This window comes from Sinocyclocheilus rhinocerous, unplaced genomic scaffold (assembly GCF_001515625.1).
Source record: "Sinocyclocheilus rhinocerous isolate Xijiao unplaced genomic scaffold, SAMN03320098_v1.1 scaffold1583, whole genome shotgun sequence".
NCBI lineage: Eukaryota > Metazoa > Chordata > Actinopteri > Cypriniformes > Cyprinidae > Sinocyclocheilus > Sinocyclocheilus rhinocerous.
The window spans coordinates 73,250-88,772 of NW_015640052.1; the positions used below are offsets into that span (position 1 = coordinate 73,250).

The following is a 15,523-nucleotide window of genomic DNA, read 5'->3' on the forward strand; positions in this document are numbered from 1 at the left end:
AAATTTGTCCCTTTATTTTTCATTTAAAAAATATTGATTATTTTATTTAAAACATAAATTAAAAATGTAGTTGTCTATTTACAAAGTGGTCTATTTTCATGTTTGTTTACATTAATAAATTGATAACTTGTGTCATAATTTTAAGTGTCACTCCTAGTCCGCCTACACTTGACAAAACAGCTTATTTACTACAAAAAAAAAACACACACACACCATGTAATTTTAACCACACATATTTTACTCATAACCTAAAAGCAATATTCTACAAAGTCAAAAAGTGCATGTTTGCTGTGAAATTAAGTGTATGCATTTATTATATTCATAGGATTATTTATTTATTATCTATTTATCATTTTTTTAGTAATTAATTTACAATATTTTTTTAGTTTATGTGTTCAAAAACTAGTCAAGACACTTGAGTATATTACTCTTTTTGTAGTTTTATTATTGGACAACAACTTTCATACTAGAACTTTACTTCTTAATATGTCAAGTAACATCCTTCAAACACAAAAAGTACAAAATATATCTTTAAAAAAAAAGGTCACAATCTATTTTGCTGGGAGAAGTATCTGATTGAAGCAGTACAGCAGTGCAATATTCACAATGGCTGTGAAATCTCTTGTTGGAGAGCAGAATTGTTACTAGAATCGCTATGAAACTTTCCTCATAACACCCTTTGAAATCTCACAAACTTTCCATTTTTCCTCACTCCACAGGTTCAGCTTGGGCCCGATTACCATATTTGCCGAATTCAATAAATCAGCAATTCAGTTAATGAAAAGAACCAAAGCAAACACACAAGAGTTTTGCAGCTACTCCGAGAAATCGTTGTTGATATTAATTCACTTTCCCCAAATATTCAGTCAGTCAGACATGGAAATTCTTCATTTTGACTCTTGAGAAATCAGGTGAGTCAGAATTTGCTTGCTGACCAGGGCAAGATCAAAATTGTATCAGCTTGTGAGATCCACAGAGTGTTTAGGAAAGTACACAACCAAGATTTTAACCTGGTCACTGATAGATTGATATTAAGAGCGAGGAAAAGGTAATGAAATTGAGGTTTGGGTTAAGATGAAACATGCAATAAAGTGAGGACTCTCTCTCACAAACTCATACACACACACGCAAAACTGTGTCAAGCCAAAATGCTGCAGATGAGACGAAATCTATCTAAACAACCTGGCATATTCTGTAACAGAAGTGAAATGGGAACGAAATGGCGGCAACAGTACATCAAATTTGCTCCATATTATCAACAAAATCGATAACGATAATGTTTTTTGAGGTAAGTATTCTAGTGTATTGTAGCTACCAGTTGATGACTGTTATGATTCAAGTTTCATGTCACAGAATTGCTTAGCAAACAGGATATCTGACATTTGTAAACATGAGCATTGAATTTTTATGGATCGTGGTATCTCACACTACAGATGGGGATGTGTGATTTTCATGTTGGCTGCCTTCAACCCTGCCAGACTGAAAATGCTTGGGACTTTGCTTGACATCATGCGAATGAAAATGATGAAAAAAGTTAATCTATAAATAGGTTTGTAGTAGTGGAATGAGACAAAAAATCAATCCTGCCGGAATCATCCGACAGACAACAAAAAGGAATGTCCAGCATTAGTCCAGTTCTCTGCCTTGTACCCCATTAGTCATGGGGCATTTCTTCACAAGTTCCTGTTGAAATCTACAACTCGTCTTTGAGTTTAGAGTCCGTGTCCGTTTCCTCTTCCTCCTCCTCTTCTTCTTCTTCCTCTTCTTCCTCCTCTTCCTTATCTTCTTCTTCATCCTTTGCCTCCTCCTTTCTTGTCTTTTCCTCTTCCTCATGCTTCTTTCTCTCTTCCTCCTCTTGACCTTCCTTCATCATCTTCTCAGCATCCTGAGATAAAAATGAGAAATTTCTATTAAAAACTACAATTAAGTGAAAAATGATTTAGGATGGAGACATAATAATTGAAGAATCATACCTTTATGGCACCCCAAGTCTCATTGCCAACCTCTTCTGCCAACTTAGGGTCATTAGTAATGAGGAAGTTGTCAAAAATTGTGCCAGATTTCACCTAAAGCATAAAATACAAGGAAAGGTGGTATAGAATGTCTCAATAAACAGTATTAAATATCTGAAAATGGTAATTGTGTTTGAGACACAAAGCAAATTGCTACCTGCCACAAGTCCAGTCCAATCACTCCGATGCTATCATAGTTATAGATTTCGTTGTCAGCAGTGTACTCCGGGTTATCAATCTCAGGGTGCACCCATTTCCCCTTGTAAGCAGGATTGTCAGTCTGGCGGGGTTTCCACTCACCCTTGAAAAGATTCAAAATTCAATTTTGGAAATAAAACCGAAAACAAACCCAGTATTCATTGTGACAAAATAATGTTTTAGGCATAATCTGCATCTTTTTTCAATATTAAAGCAGGCATGAAATGGAAATTCACCCTATATATTTTCTAAATGCATGTTATTGATCTTATTGTGAATGATTTATCCATGTAGCCTATAGGTTTCATACGCCAGGCTTCTCCAATCATAAACCCACCCTTTCTTTTAAATCAACCTCAAGCTCACTGCCGCCATCCAATCAACAACCGATGGATAGAACCAAGACCCTGCCATACATCTTATTCTTTTCTATAATCCGTTTTACTCCGATGCACATCACAATACGGAAGAAAATATCTGTCGCTACTTCCATTACAGAAACCACAACTGAAGAAACAATAGTACCTTGTATTCTGGATTGGTGACCATGGGCGGCTCCCACTCCCCATCCATCTCATCGTCCCAGTCATCAGGCTTCTTGGCATCAGGATCAGGGATGCTCTCGGGTTTGTCCCAGTCCTACAGAAGCATACAGACAAAGATGATATTAGCAAGGAATATATAATTTTATACTTTATATTGGAACGGCTGTTGTTAAGATACAGGAAATCCAGGGCATGCACTAATTTACTTGGTGATCTGTGCATATTTACCCCAAATAGTGGCTTAGAGTTAATCTGTTTTGTGACAAACAAGAGAAAGAATCCAGAATTGGTTTCTGGACAAACAACAAGGACACTGTCCTTACCTCTGGTTTCTTGTCATCAGGGTCATCGATCTTCTCCCTCTCGTCCCAGTCCTCAGGCTTTTTCGCTTCGGGATCTTTGATCTTTTTGGGAGGCAGGAAGTCCCAGTCTTCTTCCAAAGATCCAGACTCTACCTTCTTATTATCAAGCTTGACTTCATAAGTGTTGTCAAGATTGACAATTAACGTGTACAGGTGGGTGTATTCATCATCCTGGATGATAAAATACATGGTATATGAGCTTGGAGGACTGGTGTCATGGAGCATCATGGGACAAAAAAGAAATACATGAACAATAGGATTACCTTGGCTCTAATGTCTTTGTTGATCAAATGATTTTTGCCTTTGTAATTGAAGATTACATGCACTTTCTTGGTTCCAGGGCCACAGATGTCAGGACCTGGAAGAGACAAAACAAGTTAAATCATCTTGTGTGTCCAAAAGCACAAAATGTTTAAAATGTTCATCAATGAAGTGGTTATTAAGATAATCACCAAACATGATATTATATGTGGAGTCTCCATGCATATCTTCCTGTTTGAGGTCTGATGGGAAAAGTTTGATGTAGCCTCCACCGCAGTCAATGCTCTGCTCGTGTTTTACAGTGAACTGGATCACGAGGGGCTGATCCTTGTTGCTGAAATCAGCAAAGCGGGATGACAGCGCGTAGAAATGAGCATCCTGACTGGTCTGAAGACCTGCAAGTTCACAGTGAGATATCGGAGTAACTTTTAATAACTTTTCAGTTATTAAAATCCCCATAGAAATTATCTAATGAGTAGGGCTTTAACTGTTGATTGATTGTTTTAATAATTGATTAATCGTTTGACTGTTTCTTTTATTAATTGGACAGAAAATCCCAAAACAGTTCCAAAATTAGGGCTGCAGGTAACGATTATTTTAAAAATGGATTAATCTGCAGATTATTTCTTGGATTAATCGAATGTAATAATCAAAAAATGATTTATTATATTATATTACTATATTTATTAAAAACAGAATAATTTAAATTAAAAAATAAAATAATTTTAATCCATTATCTACATTATTTAAATATTTTGTTATTTATCATACAAATATGAATGTTAAAAGATACAAGGTAGGCAGAACACGTTCAGTCATATAAACCCATTCAATCATGTCACATTTTTCCATTATAAATAGTCTCTTTACTGTTACTGCTCTCATAAAAAAAAGTACAAGTTTAAAATTCTATACGTTACATTGATTTAATGCTTAAACAAGAAATATTTTTGAAATATCAAATCAACATTTTTGGTCCTTTTTTTTGTTGAAAGACTGCCCATTTGAATGTGAAAAAAATCTGCTGTGATGATGTGAAAAATGAGATAAATACAGCCTCAAATATATATTTTAATTACATATGTTTATAATTTTGATTTCACACAGTCTTTAAAGCATACTCTATTTCTTAACCTCAGCGAAGCACATAGTTGGACAAAAATGGCACTAAATTTAGTCTGTGCCAGGGTAACTGGGCCCTACAGTACACGTGGTTTTGTAATGTTTTGAAACAAAATAGTAAATATCAGATGGTGTTACATGCCTGCAGCTCAGTTGAGCAGAGGGAATTACGTCACAGACAGTAGCCCCTCCCCTGGCGTATTATTCAGAGCATACAATAATGCAAAACGGAGGAAGCCACAAATTCAAACAAACCGGTGTCAATTATCTGGTGCCTGTAATAAATAAAGCAACACTCACCCTGATCTTTCTTGGCATCGCCATAAAATTTGCCTGCAGAGAGGACAAACTTCCCGTAGTCTGATTTATGCTTGGATTCCACCCATCGACTCCTCCAGGTGTCTGAAATGTGCATGTGTGACATGAATATAAAATTAAAAGCTTTATTATTAGCATGCATATATGCATAATTATGAGTAAGATCAGATTAAATCAAGGACGTTTGCTCCACTGATCATTATTCATCCGTTCTGCCTTGACTATTTGTTATAAGATAACCACTATCTAAACCAAGACTAAGATTTAAAATGATTATTACTACTACTACTACTATTATTATTATTAAATTAATGCAACACACCATTGTTGCCAAGCCATTAAAATGGCATATAGTGACTCCATCACATAGAAAATCAGGTCTATGGTGACTCCATCACATGCTCGAATGCCACAGATAAAGCCGCATAAATAGTATTCAAAAAGCATAAAAACACAATTGCTTCAAACTTACCACCGTCTTCAAATTGCTCTCGGAAATAAACAGATGATTCTGCAGTTATTAAAGCGATGGACACGGCCATAACCAGTAGAGATAACGCTGTCATCTTTGCAGTAAAATATATATACTCTTTTTAAGGAGACAGAACAGTAAAATAAAAAGGAAACGATTTAATAAGAAATATGAGGCTTGAATATGTATAGAATGAGCTCTGTTTGGATCTTCACATGCCTGCAGAAATCACTGTGCGCTGCTCTCTTTCGCTCAGTCTCGCCTCTAAACTGGGAACAGATGGCTGGCTCTGATTGGACGGCAGCTGGAGACGATAGCGTCACACCGGTCAGCCAATCAGATCATTAGCGGAATGATGTGGAAGGTCCTTTCTGGCCAATGCCAGCTGACCACGCGTTTGGCAGACACTAGTGATGAGAAGACTCATTTCCGCGAATCGGTTCAATGAACCGATTCGGAAAACGGATTCAGTGGTTCCATCGTTCTTACGTGGTTCCTGACATCAGGCAGTCTGGCAGTGGTGGTGGTGTATATTATCTAAAATCTTTCATTATAGCCACATGTATATACATATTATTGTTTTGCATATTATAGAACCTGTTATGGCGTTACTGTTTTTTTTCTTCTTCACGTTTTAATAAAATGCTTACAACCAAGTCTGTTTCATATCTATGTTAATGAAATGGTCGTGCAATCAAGTTGTGAATGTATTTCCAACAGTTTTATTTAATATTTCTGAAATTTGAAGATGCGTTTGGTTCGACGAGTGCATTTTTGAGTCGAAAACTGCTTCCACTCGATTAGCGAACGAATTGTTCGTTTCTATTCGTTAATAATTCATTCAGATCAGCTTGTGAAACAGGTTCAGCACGTTCTTTAAAAAGAACCGACCAGATTCGAAGGAATATTTTTTCACGAGTTGGCATGTAAGCTCGTGCTCACATGAACATGATATCTGCTTTTCACTGATATTTTAGTTGTAAAGTTGTTCAAAAACAAGATCTTGTTAATGGAATTGGTTTTTATTTCCACTGCATTTTATTAAACCAAGCATGTGGTTTAGTGGTTTGCAAAAATGTATATAGAGATACCAAGTCAAGAGTTTTGAGAGCTTGGCACATTATCTTTTATTTCTCTTTTACATTAGACAAATATCAGTAACAATGCCATTTCCCACCGGTTTCTGTGTTATCAATGGGAAAAGGAAATGCAGAATTTAAGCTTGCTCAACTAATAATAACAAACTGCACTAAGCCAAACCCTAAGCAGAAGACTGAATGTTTAGTAAAGTAACTTCATTTTTAAAAAGCTGTTGACAAAAATCCCACCCTGTTTGGCATCACTTGTCTGACATTATTTGTAGACAAAACCCTTACAAAAGTTTAGAATTTTAGCTGGTGACATGGTTCATCCATCAAACACTAACCTGTAGTTACATTCAAGCACAACTTGAAAATAGTTCTTTCAGTAAACATTATCAGAGCTGACACTTAAAAATCAAAAAGCTTGTTACTTTTAGCAATGAATTTGCCAAAGATGCATGTTACTAGTTGAAAACAGTACAGTGAATAAAATCAGGTTAATTTGATAAATTGGCAAACTACAGAAAAATGCGTACTGGCCTATGTGAAAGTGTTACATCAAGTCTCAGTTATAAAGTAATGATTCCTTCAATCTCATGTTTGTCAAGCTTAACCCTCTAGCTCTTTTTCTACCTACATAAAAAATGATCATTTCAGTAGCATATCTTCACCAACAACTGAATCACTTCCACATTTTCATATCAGAATGTGTTCAAAATGGAAATATCAATGAACAAAAAGCACATATGATTTTAACTAGTTTTGAAGAGGTTGTAACATTTAAATATACATGACAAAAAGATATACAATAAATAAACAAGATTTTTTTTTAAATTGTAACATAAGTCTTGAAATATAATCTTTAATGCAGATAATGATGACTGAAATATGCCAAAAATATAAAACAGCAACTAAAAGAAATATTCCAGGTTAAAGAAAACTTACATTCAGTCGATTACCACAGAAAAACATTTAAAATGGTCTTTTAAAACGCATTTGACAACAATATACTTACAGGAAAAGCCTAGCAGATCCAATCAATTAATTTTTCTATTGAATATCCTGTTTTGCTCAGAAATACATAGTATGGAAGTACAAAAAGGTTGCAAACAGCAATTTCCATTTAACTGTAATATACATGACAAAAAGATATAAAATAAATAAACAAGATTTTTTTTTAAATTGTAACATAAGTCTTGAAATATGATCTTTAATGCAGATAATGATGACTGAAATATGCCAAAAATATATAACAGCAACTAAAAGAAATATTCCAGGTTAAAGAAAACTTACATTCAGTCGATTACCACAGAAAAACATTTAAAATGGTCTTTTAAAACGCATTTGACAACAATATACTTACAGGAAAAGCCTAGCAGATCCAATCAATTAATTTTTCTATTGAATATCCTGTTTTGCTCAGAAATACATAGTATGGAAGTACAAAAAGGTTGCAAACAGCAATTTCCATTTAACTGTAAATGTAAAAAAAAAAATTTCAAACACTGGTTTTGCTTGCTTAAGAGGCTTCCAGTGTAAGTGCATTACTGTAAATGCAGTCTTTTTTTTAAAGAGGTTAGGTTGCTTAAGTTCATATCAATGCATGTAAACTGTAACATGGCTTGGGAGAAGTAGATAAGATAGATACAGATAAAAAGTTCTCAAAAATATCATTTCAGTAGGGTTTACCATGAGCAAACCCCTCTCTCCCTGTCCTATATAGAGTTGAAACTCTACATATTACGTTTTTTTCTGCATTGTCAGCGTTGTATAATTTGCATTTCAGATATCAGCAGTCATTTCTGCTTCATTCAAGTATACTCTGTGTTTCTTTAATGTCAGTGATCTTATGTTGCTCTCCGTTATGGCAAAAAGAAATTGATCCTTTGAGGAATGGATTTGCAGCCCTGTGCAGAGAAGAGTTTCTCCTCCTTAGGAACGTACAGCATGGCTTTAGCCACTTCATCCAGAGTCCCCTCATCCGGCTGAAGGTCACGAGCTGCATATGCATCATGTGCACACAGTTTCACATGCCGGTACTCCAGCGGCAAGAATGGTACAAAGAAGTCAATCAGATGGCCTGAAATCAGCTCACTCTGCGCAAAACCTCCTGCAAAGGTAAAAAGTAATTTAGCTATTTAAATTAGAATTTAAATACGCAACATCTATGAGATATTTGTCAGATGTTTAGCAATTAGATTTATTAGTTCTGTTATGATGTACTTGACTGCAGGTACCTTCTGCTTCCATGGCTTCAGCACGCAGAAGATGTTCCAAGTCTTCCATGCCGATATCTTCCCTATTCTGTCCCGAGTGCCAGAAATCAAGTGCCACCTCATTGATGGCACCACCACCGATATTGCTAAAGCATGACATTAAGGAAACAGACATTAGTTTTTTAATTGGATCATAGCAACAAATTACATTTTTCAGATTTTGCATCTGTAAAGAACACACCAACCTTAGGAACAGAAATATGGCTCTTCTATAGCTGACCCCATCCACATTATCATAGTGGTCCATGTAGGGCTTTATGGCATCAATGAGTCCCGGGTGAAGCTTTTCTGCCTCATCAAAGATAAAGAGTGTCTGTGGGCATCGCAGAACCATGTCTCGAATGGCTTCTCTTAGCTGGCCCTGGTTGCAAACACACCCACACAAATACAAGCACAAGCAAGGTTCAGGATTCACTAACACGTACGTGAATATTTCAGAATTTGGAGCGCAATCAACTGAATCAGGTTTTCTAACTGAACTATCCAAGTATATCAAGGTTGAATTGCATAATCATACAATTGTACCACAGCTTTGACATCTCATGGCAGTGATCCAATAAATGTTCCCCAGAAGTCCAAAAAAAGTGATTGTATTGGACCCCTGCCTATGTGAAATGCGTTGCATTTAGTTTTTTCAAGTTAAATATATCCAAGCAGATGAATTATAGTACAAGTAGCAAATATTTTACTCATGTGTAACATTATAATGTAACCAAATACTACTCATTTGTTTGTAAAAGGTAAACTAAATCAACAGACGACTGCTGAATCAGATCAAATGACCTGGGCAGCTGTGTGGATGTCAAATGTTGAACCTTTGCTCACCTTGTACACGTCCACCAATCTCGCGTGAGGGAAGTGGAATGGGGCAATGAACAAACGCACACATTCACTCTTTATACCATCCTGGTAGAGGTTGTCCGCTACTATCCGGGCCACAAAGTTCTTGCCTGTCCCAGACCAGCCGTGAAAGGACAGAGTCAGTGGTTTGTTGGACTCGGGGTTTTTGATGAATCCCTGAATGGCTTTCAGAACCACAGACTGGACCAGGTGCTGCCCATGAAGCTTCACCTGTAGATCTTTTTCCAATCCTGAAATATGCATTGATAAGAGAAATTCATTTCAATAAATGTTCAGACTTTCCCAAGATTTTTTGTTTGAACTTTCTGATATTTCTATCATTTCAACAATTGTAAAAACCTGAATATTTGTATAAAATAATGCATGCATGATGTTGATATCTCCACCTGTGATGTTATTTGTAATTCTACAGTCTCCTGAATCACAGCATTGACCCAGGCTGCAGTACCATGCAGTCAGCATGCCAGTGTAGTACTGGGGAAACCCTGACCAAATGTCCCCAGCAGCCACTGAGAAGAGAAGAGTGTTACATAAGCCCGCAGTGAGTTAAATTACAATCAGTACAAATACTGCCACTCTTTAAAGAGACACTGGGAAAAGTTGATCCAAATCAACTTAAAATGCATTTTATTATTATCCATATCTATTGAATATATTCATACATTATATTTACATAATACATTATTCTGCTCAGTATTGTTAGAAAATTTCTAAACGCATCCATGAAAAACAATTAGCAGAAAAAAAAAACGCATTACACGTTGGTTATTCAATCCATCTTAAATTATGTAAATTATATATATATATATATGCTTTGTATATTTATATAAACATTTTACCATAGTATATATTAAAATATACCTTTATTATATATAGCTATATTATATCTTTACCTTGTTGGGTTGCATCATCCTGGTGTGGTTGACAGTCCCCTTCCCAAATATTGCAATAGATGTAATTGAAATAATAGGAAGAAACATTTGAAATGCTATCGAATTGAAAAAAATCCGCATCAGCCGAAATAGCCAGGAATGAGAGCAAGATTACGAGAGAAAACATCGGTGCCGACAGAAATATAGCTCTCGCAAAGACTATAACATTGAGCTATTAGATGTAATTGTAGCGTCCATTCATACACGCAGCCGAGCCTCACTGACTGCAGGACGCATCTGCGCTCAACGCTCAGAACTGAAACACGACGTCACAATCTTCACTGGAACAGGGTACAAAGTGGGCGGGGCTTGGTGTTGTAAGAAAAGACTCTGCGATTCTTTTATCAAGCCAGTGGCTATTATAAACAAACTATACAAATTCAAATATTTAAAAAATCCGTGTCATTTCTCAGGTTTAACCTCATGAAGTAGCAGACCTGGTCACGTAGCAATAGCTAAATTTTCTCAGCGCTGAGCAGACTGGACCAATCGCAGTAGTTTGAGAACGTGATGTGAGGTTTGATATATTAAGATTGCTGGGCTAACTTGCATATCAGGTATCGCCGCTTCTGTAGAACCTGTTAGCGACAGAGTAAATGTTGCTGCCATTCCAAAAACTGAGAACGTGACCGTTAATATGAAACCCCATTTCCGACATAGAATTAGGCTTCAGTAAACCTGCATGGAAATGAGCCACGAGACGAGCGTAAATCAATCAACTTACACGTGCCATCACGACAGAATTCACTCCGTTTTGAGCTGCAAATAATGTGTAAGAAACTAGCTTTCATAGCTTAGGTGTAGCAAGTCAGCACTCAACATTAAGTGTAAAACAAGTTAAGTCAAACTGCATGCTACCAAAATGCTTGAAAGTTCTGTTTAAATGGTCAGTGATAGAAGAATCAACCCACACGCACTCATACAAGCACTTTAGAAACTTGAGACGGAACTTTGATTTCACCACTTTATTGAAGAGATTTTACAAACTTTAATAGTTGCAACAGATGTAGATAACAGATTTGAAATGTCATTTTAATTGCGTCGAAGAGACCACAAAAATCATAGAGGTAGAAGAATTGAAGCCCTGGAACACGTTCAGAAGAGTCATTCTGCAAGAAACAAGGAGAGATTTTAAAAGAGCACAAGTGCAAACATCAAGGTTAAAGTAGAGTCAAAGTCAACCTCAGATATAAAGAACGGTATAAGGATATAATCAGCAGATTCATTTGGCAGAATCATGTCATCACAGGTTGCAAGAAACACTGAAAGAGAACGTGTCATAACCATACCATATACAATGATAGTTTCCAAGCCATCCTGGACGATCTTGAGCACCCTAAAGAGAGAGACCACCATTGGTTAGTTGGTCACAGCCAACATGTTGTCCAAACCAGCACCTGGGTTTCAGTCAAAGACTGTCCACATTGTGTGTTCAGGTCAGACATTTGAGGCATCACAAAAACCCAACTATGAAAGATATTGGGACTGTCTGCAAACAAAACCAACCTTTAGATTTAAAAAAATAAAATTAAAAAAAAAACACGCCATACTCCCATGGCACGACACAGGGGTCACCACCATACCAGTCAATGAGCAGACGCCTGTTAGAACAAACAGCCATGAAAAACAGAATTTTAACGTGACCAGATCAGCCAGAGCTAATATTCATCCTCCATGGCAAAGCCAGTGGATATCAGATTCATCACAATGGTCAGAGCTACAGATTTACAACTACAAAAAGGAGTAAATGCTTACAGTGACTGATCAGCACATCATGCTGGTCACCAGGCCTAAAAAGACACAAAAGGACAATTAAACTCAACGTTCTTATTTATAAAGTTAAATGCACAACTACGTGGTCTTAAATCAGAATGTTTTAACGTGTCCTCAAAAAGATCAGAGACCTGATTCGAACTCATCAGTTTGAGACCACTGTAGTACCAGTAACAAGTCCTTTCAACTGACTTACCCTGAACAGTCAGACAGCTGCGGATTCTCCCATAGCCAGACATGCTAGCTCCCCAGTTGAACTCCTGCTGCAAAGAGAAACAAGACTTAAGACAAAACTACTAAAACACAGAAATAGAACCCCAGTGACGCATCATCTAGGAACGAAAGACTATGCTTGGTGTTCTTCATGGATTTCTGCTGAACTATGCAGTCATCATTTGCATTTTAACTTGGATATAGCAATTTCAAAATCTCAAACTCACCAGACATGCTTGCGCCCCTGCAGAAGTCAACCTGCAGAGAGAGAAGCAAGAGTAAGACAAAGCAACTACTAAAACACCGAAATAGAACCCCAGTGATGCATCAGCTAGGAGCGAAAGACTATGCTTAGTGTTCTTCATGGATTTTCTGCTGAACTATGCAGTCATCATTTACATCACAGAAAGTAAAGTATTAAAAATGCTAAATTAATACCGTGCTCAGCTGATGGCATCTTCATCTCTCTTGTGCAAACATCTTAAACAACCTGTAATAAAATGCTGTTAGTACAGAACAGAGACAGAGAGGATAAAGTCTTAAACAAGCACTGTTTCAGTACACAGATGTCTTTCAGTCTAATTCAGAGAGATTCCCATTGTTTTATAAAACCATCATCATGAACAGTGAATGACCGCAGCTTAGGAGGCACTTCAGAAGTACTTTAAAATGCTTACCTTTCAATTCAACTGCACATGTTCCTATGAATCAAAAAGGTTAAATATTAAACAAAGGTCACACATGCAACACACTTGTATTCAAATGCTGTGCTTCAGACAAGTTATCTTGGTGGTTGCAGTTTCATCAGAGTAAACTCAAGAGTAGCAAATAGGGTCATCATACACACTTATATTAGAGGGGTCATATGATGCGATTTAAATTTTTCCTTTCTCTTTGGAGTGTTACAAGCTCTTGGTGCATAAAGAAGATCTGTAAAGTTGCAAAGACTAAAGTCTCAAATCCAAAGAGATATTCTTTATAAAAGTAAAGAGTTAGCCACACCTACCTAAAACGGCTCGTTCGAACACGCCCCCACATATCTACGTCACGATGTGGGAAGATTTGCATAACACCGCCCAAATGTTCACGCAAAGAAAGAAAACTTTTATTCTCGCTGTTGCCACCGCGGCCATGTTGTGGAGACGCTGTGTGTTTTGTTGTGAAAGCGAAACTACTTTGTTATGTTCTTTTTAGCAGCATCATATGACCCCTTTAAAGCACAGCAGGTATAAAACAATATATACCTTTGACACCGCTTTCCAGAGTCACAACACAATCCTGCAAACATTAAAAAAAATTTTTTTAAAAAGCCAACAACTGTAGTTTAAAATGAAACCCTCAGAAAATGCCTCAGAAAATGGGTTCTCAGAAATCACTCCTGTCCACTACTCTTATACATATTTAGTCATCATAAGCAACGCAACCATCATAGATAGACAGATGATAGATTGATAGAAGTACATACCAGCTGTCTCCCGCGTTTATCAGTCCTCAGGATACTGGACCTGGAGATAGAGGGGGGGAAAAAAGAAACCTTAAAAGCTTTGCACGTAACAGACAGCATAAGACTGCACAGAGAGCGTAGTTATGCATGTCAGAGATGTTGGTACTCATCAAGTATTCTCAGATGTCCCTACCAACATCATGTATCATCACGCATGTTAACATGAGGTAATGACTCGCTACAACGCACTTTCATACCACGTGGAAGAATTTAATTAAGCGTTAAATAAATTAGTTTTTCTGTGAAAGTACTATTCAAATCCTTCACTTAACTTACTTTAAGCATATTTGAAAAGCCAGTTTAAAAACAAAAAGTACTTTAACTCTCATTCGCGGCCTGTAACACGTGGAACAGCACTTCGAATTATCAACTCCCTTTCTTGCAGAATCGAATTTAAAACAAACAATAAAACTTAACTTCTACACAACAAACACAGATATTATAGAAAACCCCACATTACATAAAATTATTGTAATAAAACGATTAAATGAATTACCTACTCTACCCTTGACGCGCCGCCGCAGAATGAGACCGAATGAACGCGTCGCTTTGCTTTTTATACTGTTTCAGCGCAATGGTTTCTGGGAAATTCCTCTGCTTATATTACATGCACTTTAATGACACCAGGTGGCGCTGTGGTGCCTTTTGCGTTCAGTGATACCAGCACGTTTACTTATTTAAATAGTAAGTTATAATAATGTGAGATGGGTGCGCTAAATGGCTTGTTCACGTTCCGTTTAATGCATCTAGTAAAGTCATAGATAGTGGTTTCATTACATTATATGTGCACATATACAATATCGCTTGGTGCTTAAAAGTTATAGCAAACGGTATTTATTGTATAGTTAACCCCTAATCCCACCGGTCACAATAGTGACCGTAAAAAAGGTTTTCATTTACAAAGCTCTAAAAACCTTACTGACTGATGTTTTAGTGCACTTCCTGCAAATATGAAAAAAATAAAGGCTCTCAATGAAATATGTGCAGTTTCACATGATTAGTGCAAATCGTCACATGACCAGAGCAGTTTATTTCCTGTTTGCACCTTGAGAAGATGATAACTGCATCAAAGCTCCAAAACAAAAGGCTAGTAAAGTATGTTAACATAAAGATATGACAAAGATTTTTGGTACACATTATCTTTAAGGTGTCTAGTATTAATATATGAATTCACATATATTCAGTTTTGTTGAGTGTAGTCATAGAATGAGTAAACATGTTGATGGTCACAATAGTGCCGGTGGGATAACAGTGAACTTAGGTTTACAATATAAATCCAATTTCAGCTGCTAGTGAAAATTACACTAAAATGCTGCAATGACAAAATATTGCACTAAATAAAAAATTCAAATGTTACAAAAAATTTACAATATTGATGTTGTAATACTGGTAGCACTAATATAAAAATTTGATGTTATATTTTACAAAAAAGTAAAAATTTTGAAATGCGTTGATGGTTGAATTTTTTTGTTTTTTTATCTCCGTGTTCCTATCAATGTTGCATAAGGTTTTTTATGCATAATAATAACCCTAGAATGTGATCAAACAGTTTAAAATAGCTAGGCTAAGATATATAACAATTTTTATGACTG

The 15,523-nt window shown here is 36.4% G+C and overlaps 2 protein-coding genes and 2 long non-coding RNA genes across 7 annotated transcripts; 1 reads left to right on the plus strand and 3 right to left on the minus strand.

Annotated features, from left to right (window-relative positions):
• Window positions 1-458: 458 nt before the first annotated feature.
• LOC107752434 (calreticulin-like) lies at window positions 459-5,597 on the minus strand. The gene is made up of 10 exons (XM_016568400.1): window positions 5,510-5,597; window positions 5,291-5,407; window positions 4,801-4,902; window positions 3,570-3,773; window positions 3,381-3,475; window positions 3,079-3,288; window positions 2,736-2,849; window positions 2,170-2,313; window positions 1,974-2,066; window positions 459-1,885 (listed from the first exon to the last, which is right to left on the minus strand). Exons 2-10 carry the CDS (start codon window positions 5,382-5,384, stop codon window positions 1,694-1,696), a joined length of 1,248 nt encoding a protein of 415 aa, XP_016423886.1. The 5' UTR covers window positions 5,385-5,407; window positions 5,510-5,597; the 3' UTR covers window positions 459-1,693.
• A 2,013-nt stretch (window positions 5,598-7,610) lies between these two features.
• LOC107752435 (torsin-1A-like) lies at window positions 7,611-11,151 on the minus strand. Its single transcript, XM_016568401.1, has 7 exons — window positions 10,649-11,151; window positions 10,403-10,611; window positions 9,896-10,018; window positions 9,474-9,739; window positions 8,834-9,009; window positions 8,610-8,734; window positions 7,611-8,482 (listed from the first exon to the last, which is right to left on the minus strand). Exons 2-7 carry the CDS (start codon window positions 10,566-10,568, stop codon window positions 8,235-8,237), a joined length of 1,104 nt encoding a protein of 367 aa, XP_016423887.1. The 5' UTR covers window positions 10,569-10,611; window positions 10,649-11,151; the 3' UTR covers window positions 7,611-8,234.
• Window positions 11,152-11,391: 240 nt separating this feature from the next.
• Window positions 11,392-14,480, minus strand: LOC107752438 (uncharacterized). 4 transcript variants are annotated; one of them, XR_001641356.1, is made up of 11 exons: window positions 14,428-14,480; window positions 13,893-13,932; window positions 13,672-13,705; window positions 13,105-13,128; window positions 12,866-12,917; window positions 12,655-12,685; window positions 12,411-12,474; window positions 12,197-12,231; window positions 11,948-12,042; window positions 11,731-11,777; window positions 11,392-11,550 (listed from the first exon to the last, which is right to left on the minus strand). It is a non-coding gene; the product is annotated as an uncharacterized LOC107752438 (long non-coding RNA). The 4 variants fall into 4 exon arrangements; XR_001641354.1 differs by having other exon boundaries at window positions 12,411-12,477; XR_001641357.1 differs by having other exon boundaries at window positions 12,411-12,477; window positions 12,866-12,930.
• LOC107752439 (uncharacterized) lies at window positions 11,987-12,275 on the plus strand. Its single transcript, XR_001641358.1, has 2 exons — window positions 11,987-12,044; window positions 12,199-12,275. It is a non-coding gene; the product is annotated as an uncharacterized LOC107752439 (long non-coding RNA).
• Window positions 14,481-15,523: the final 1,043 nt, after the last annotated feature.

What these genes read in the sequence shown, in the direction of transcription:
- LOC107752434 (XM_016568400.1), bottom strand. Translation starts at nt 5,384, where the DNA reads ATGACAGCGTTATCTCTACTGGTTATGGCCGTGTCCATCGCTTTAATA. An exon ending in CGATGCCAAGAAAGATCAGG is followed by an intron (nt 3,774 to 4,800) that starts GTGAGTGTTGCT and finishes GTGAACTTGCAG; the next exon opens with GTCTTCAGACCAGTCAGGAT. An exon ending in ACAAAGACATTAGAGCCAAG is followed by an intron (nt 3,289 to 3,380) that starts GTAATCCTATTG and finishes TTTATCATCCAG; the next exon opens with GATGATGAATACACCCACCT.
- LOC107752435 (XM_016568401.1), bottom strand. Translation starts at nt 10,568, where the DNA reads ATGTTTTCTCTCGTAATCTTGCTCTCATTCCTGGCTATTTCGGCTGAT. An exon ending in GCCATATTTCTGTTCCTAAG is followed by an intron (nt 8,735 to 8,833) that starts GTTGGTGTGTTC and finishes GTCATGCTTTAG; the next exon opens with CAATATCGGTGGTGGTGCCA. An exon ending in TGAAGCCATGGAAGCAGAAG is followed by an intron (nt 8,483 to 8,609) that starts GTACCTGCAGTC and finishes TTACCTTTGCAG; the next exon opens with GAGGTTTTGCGCAGAGTGAG.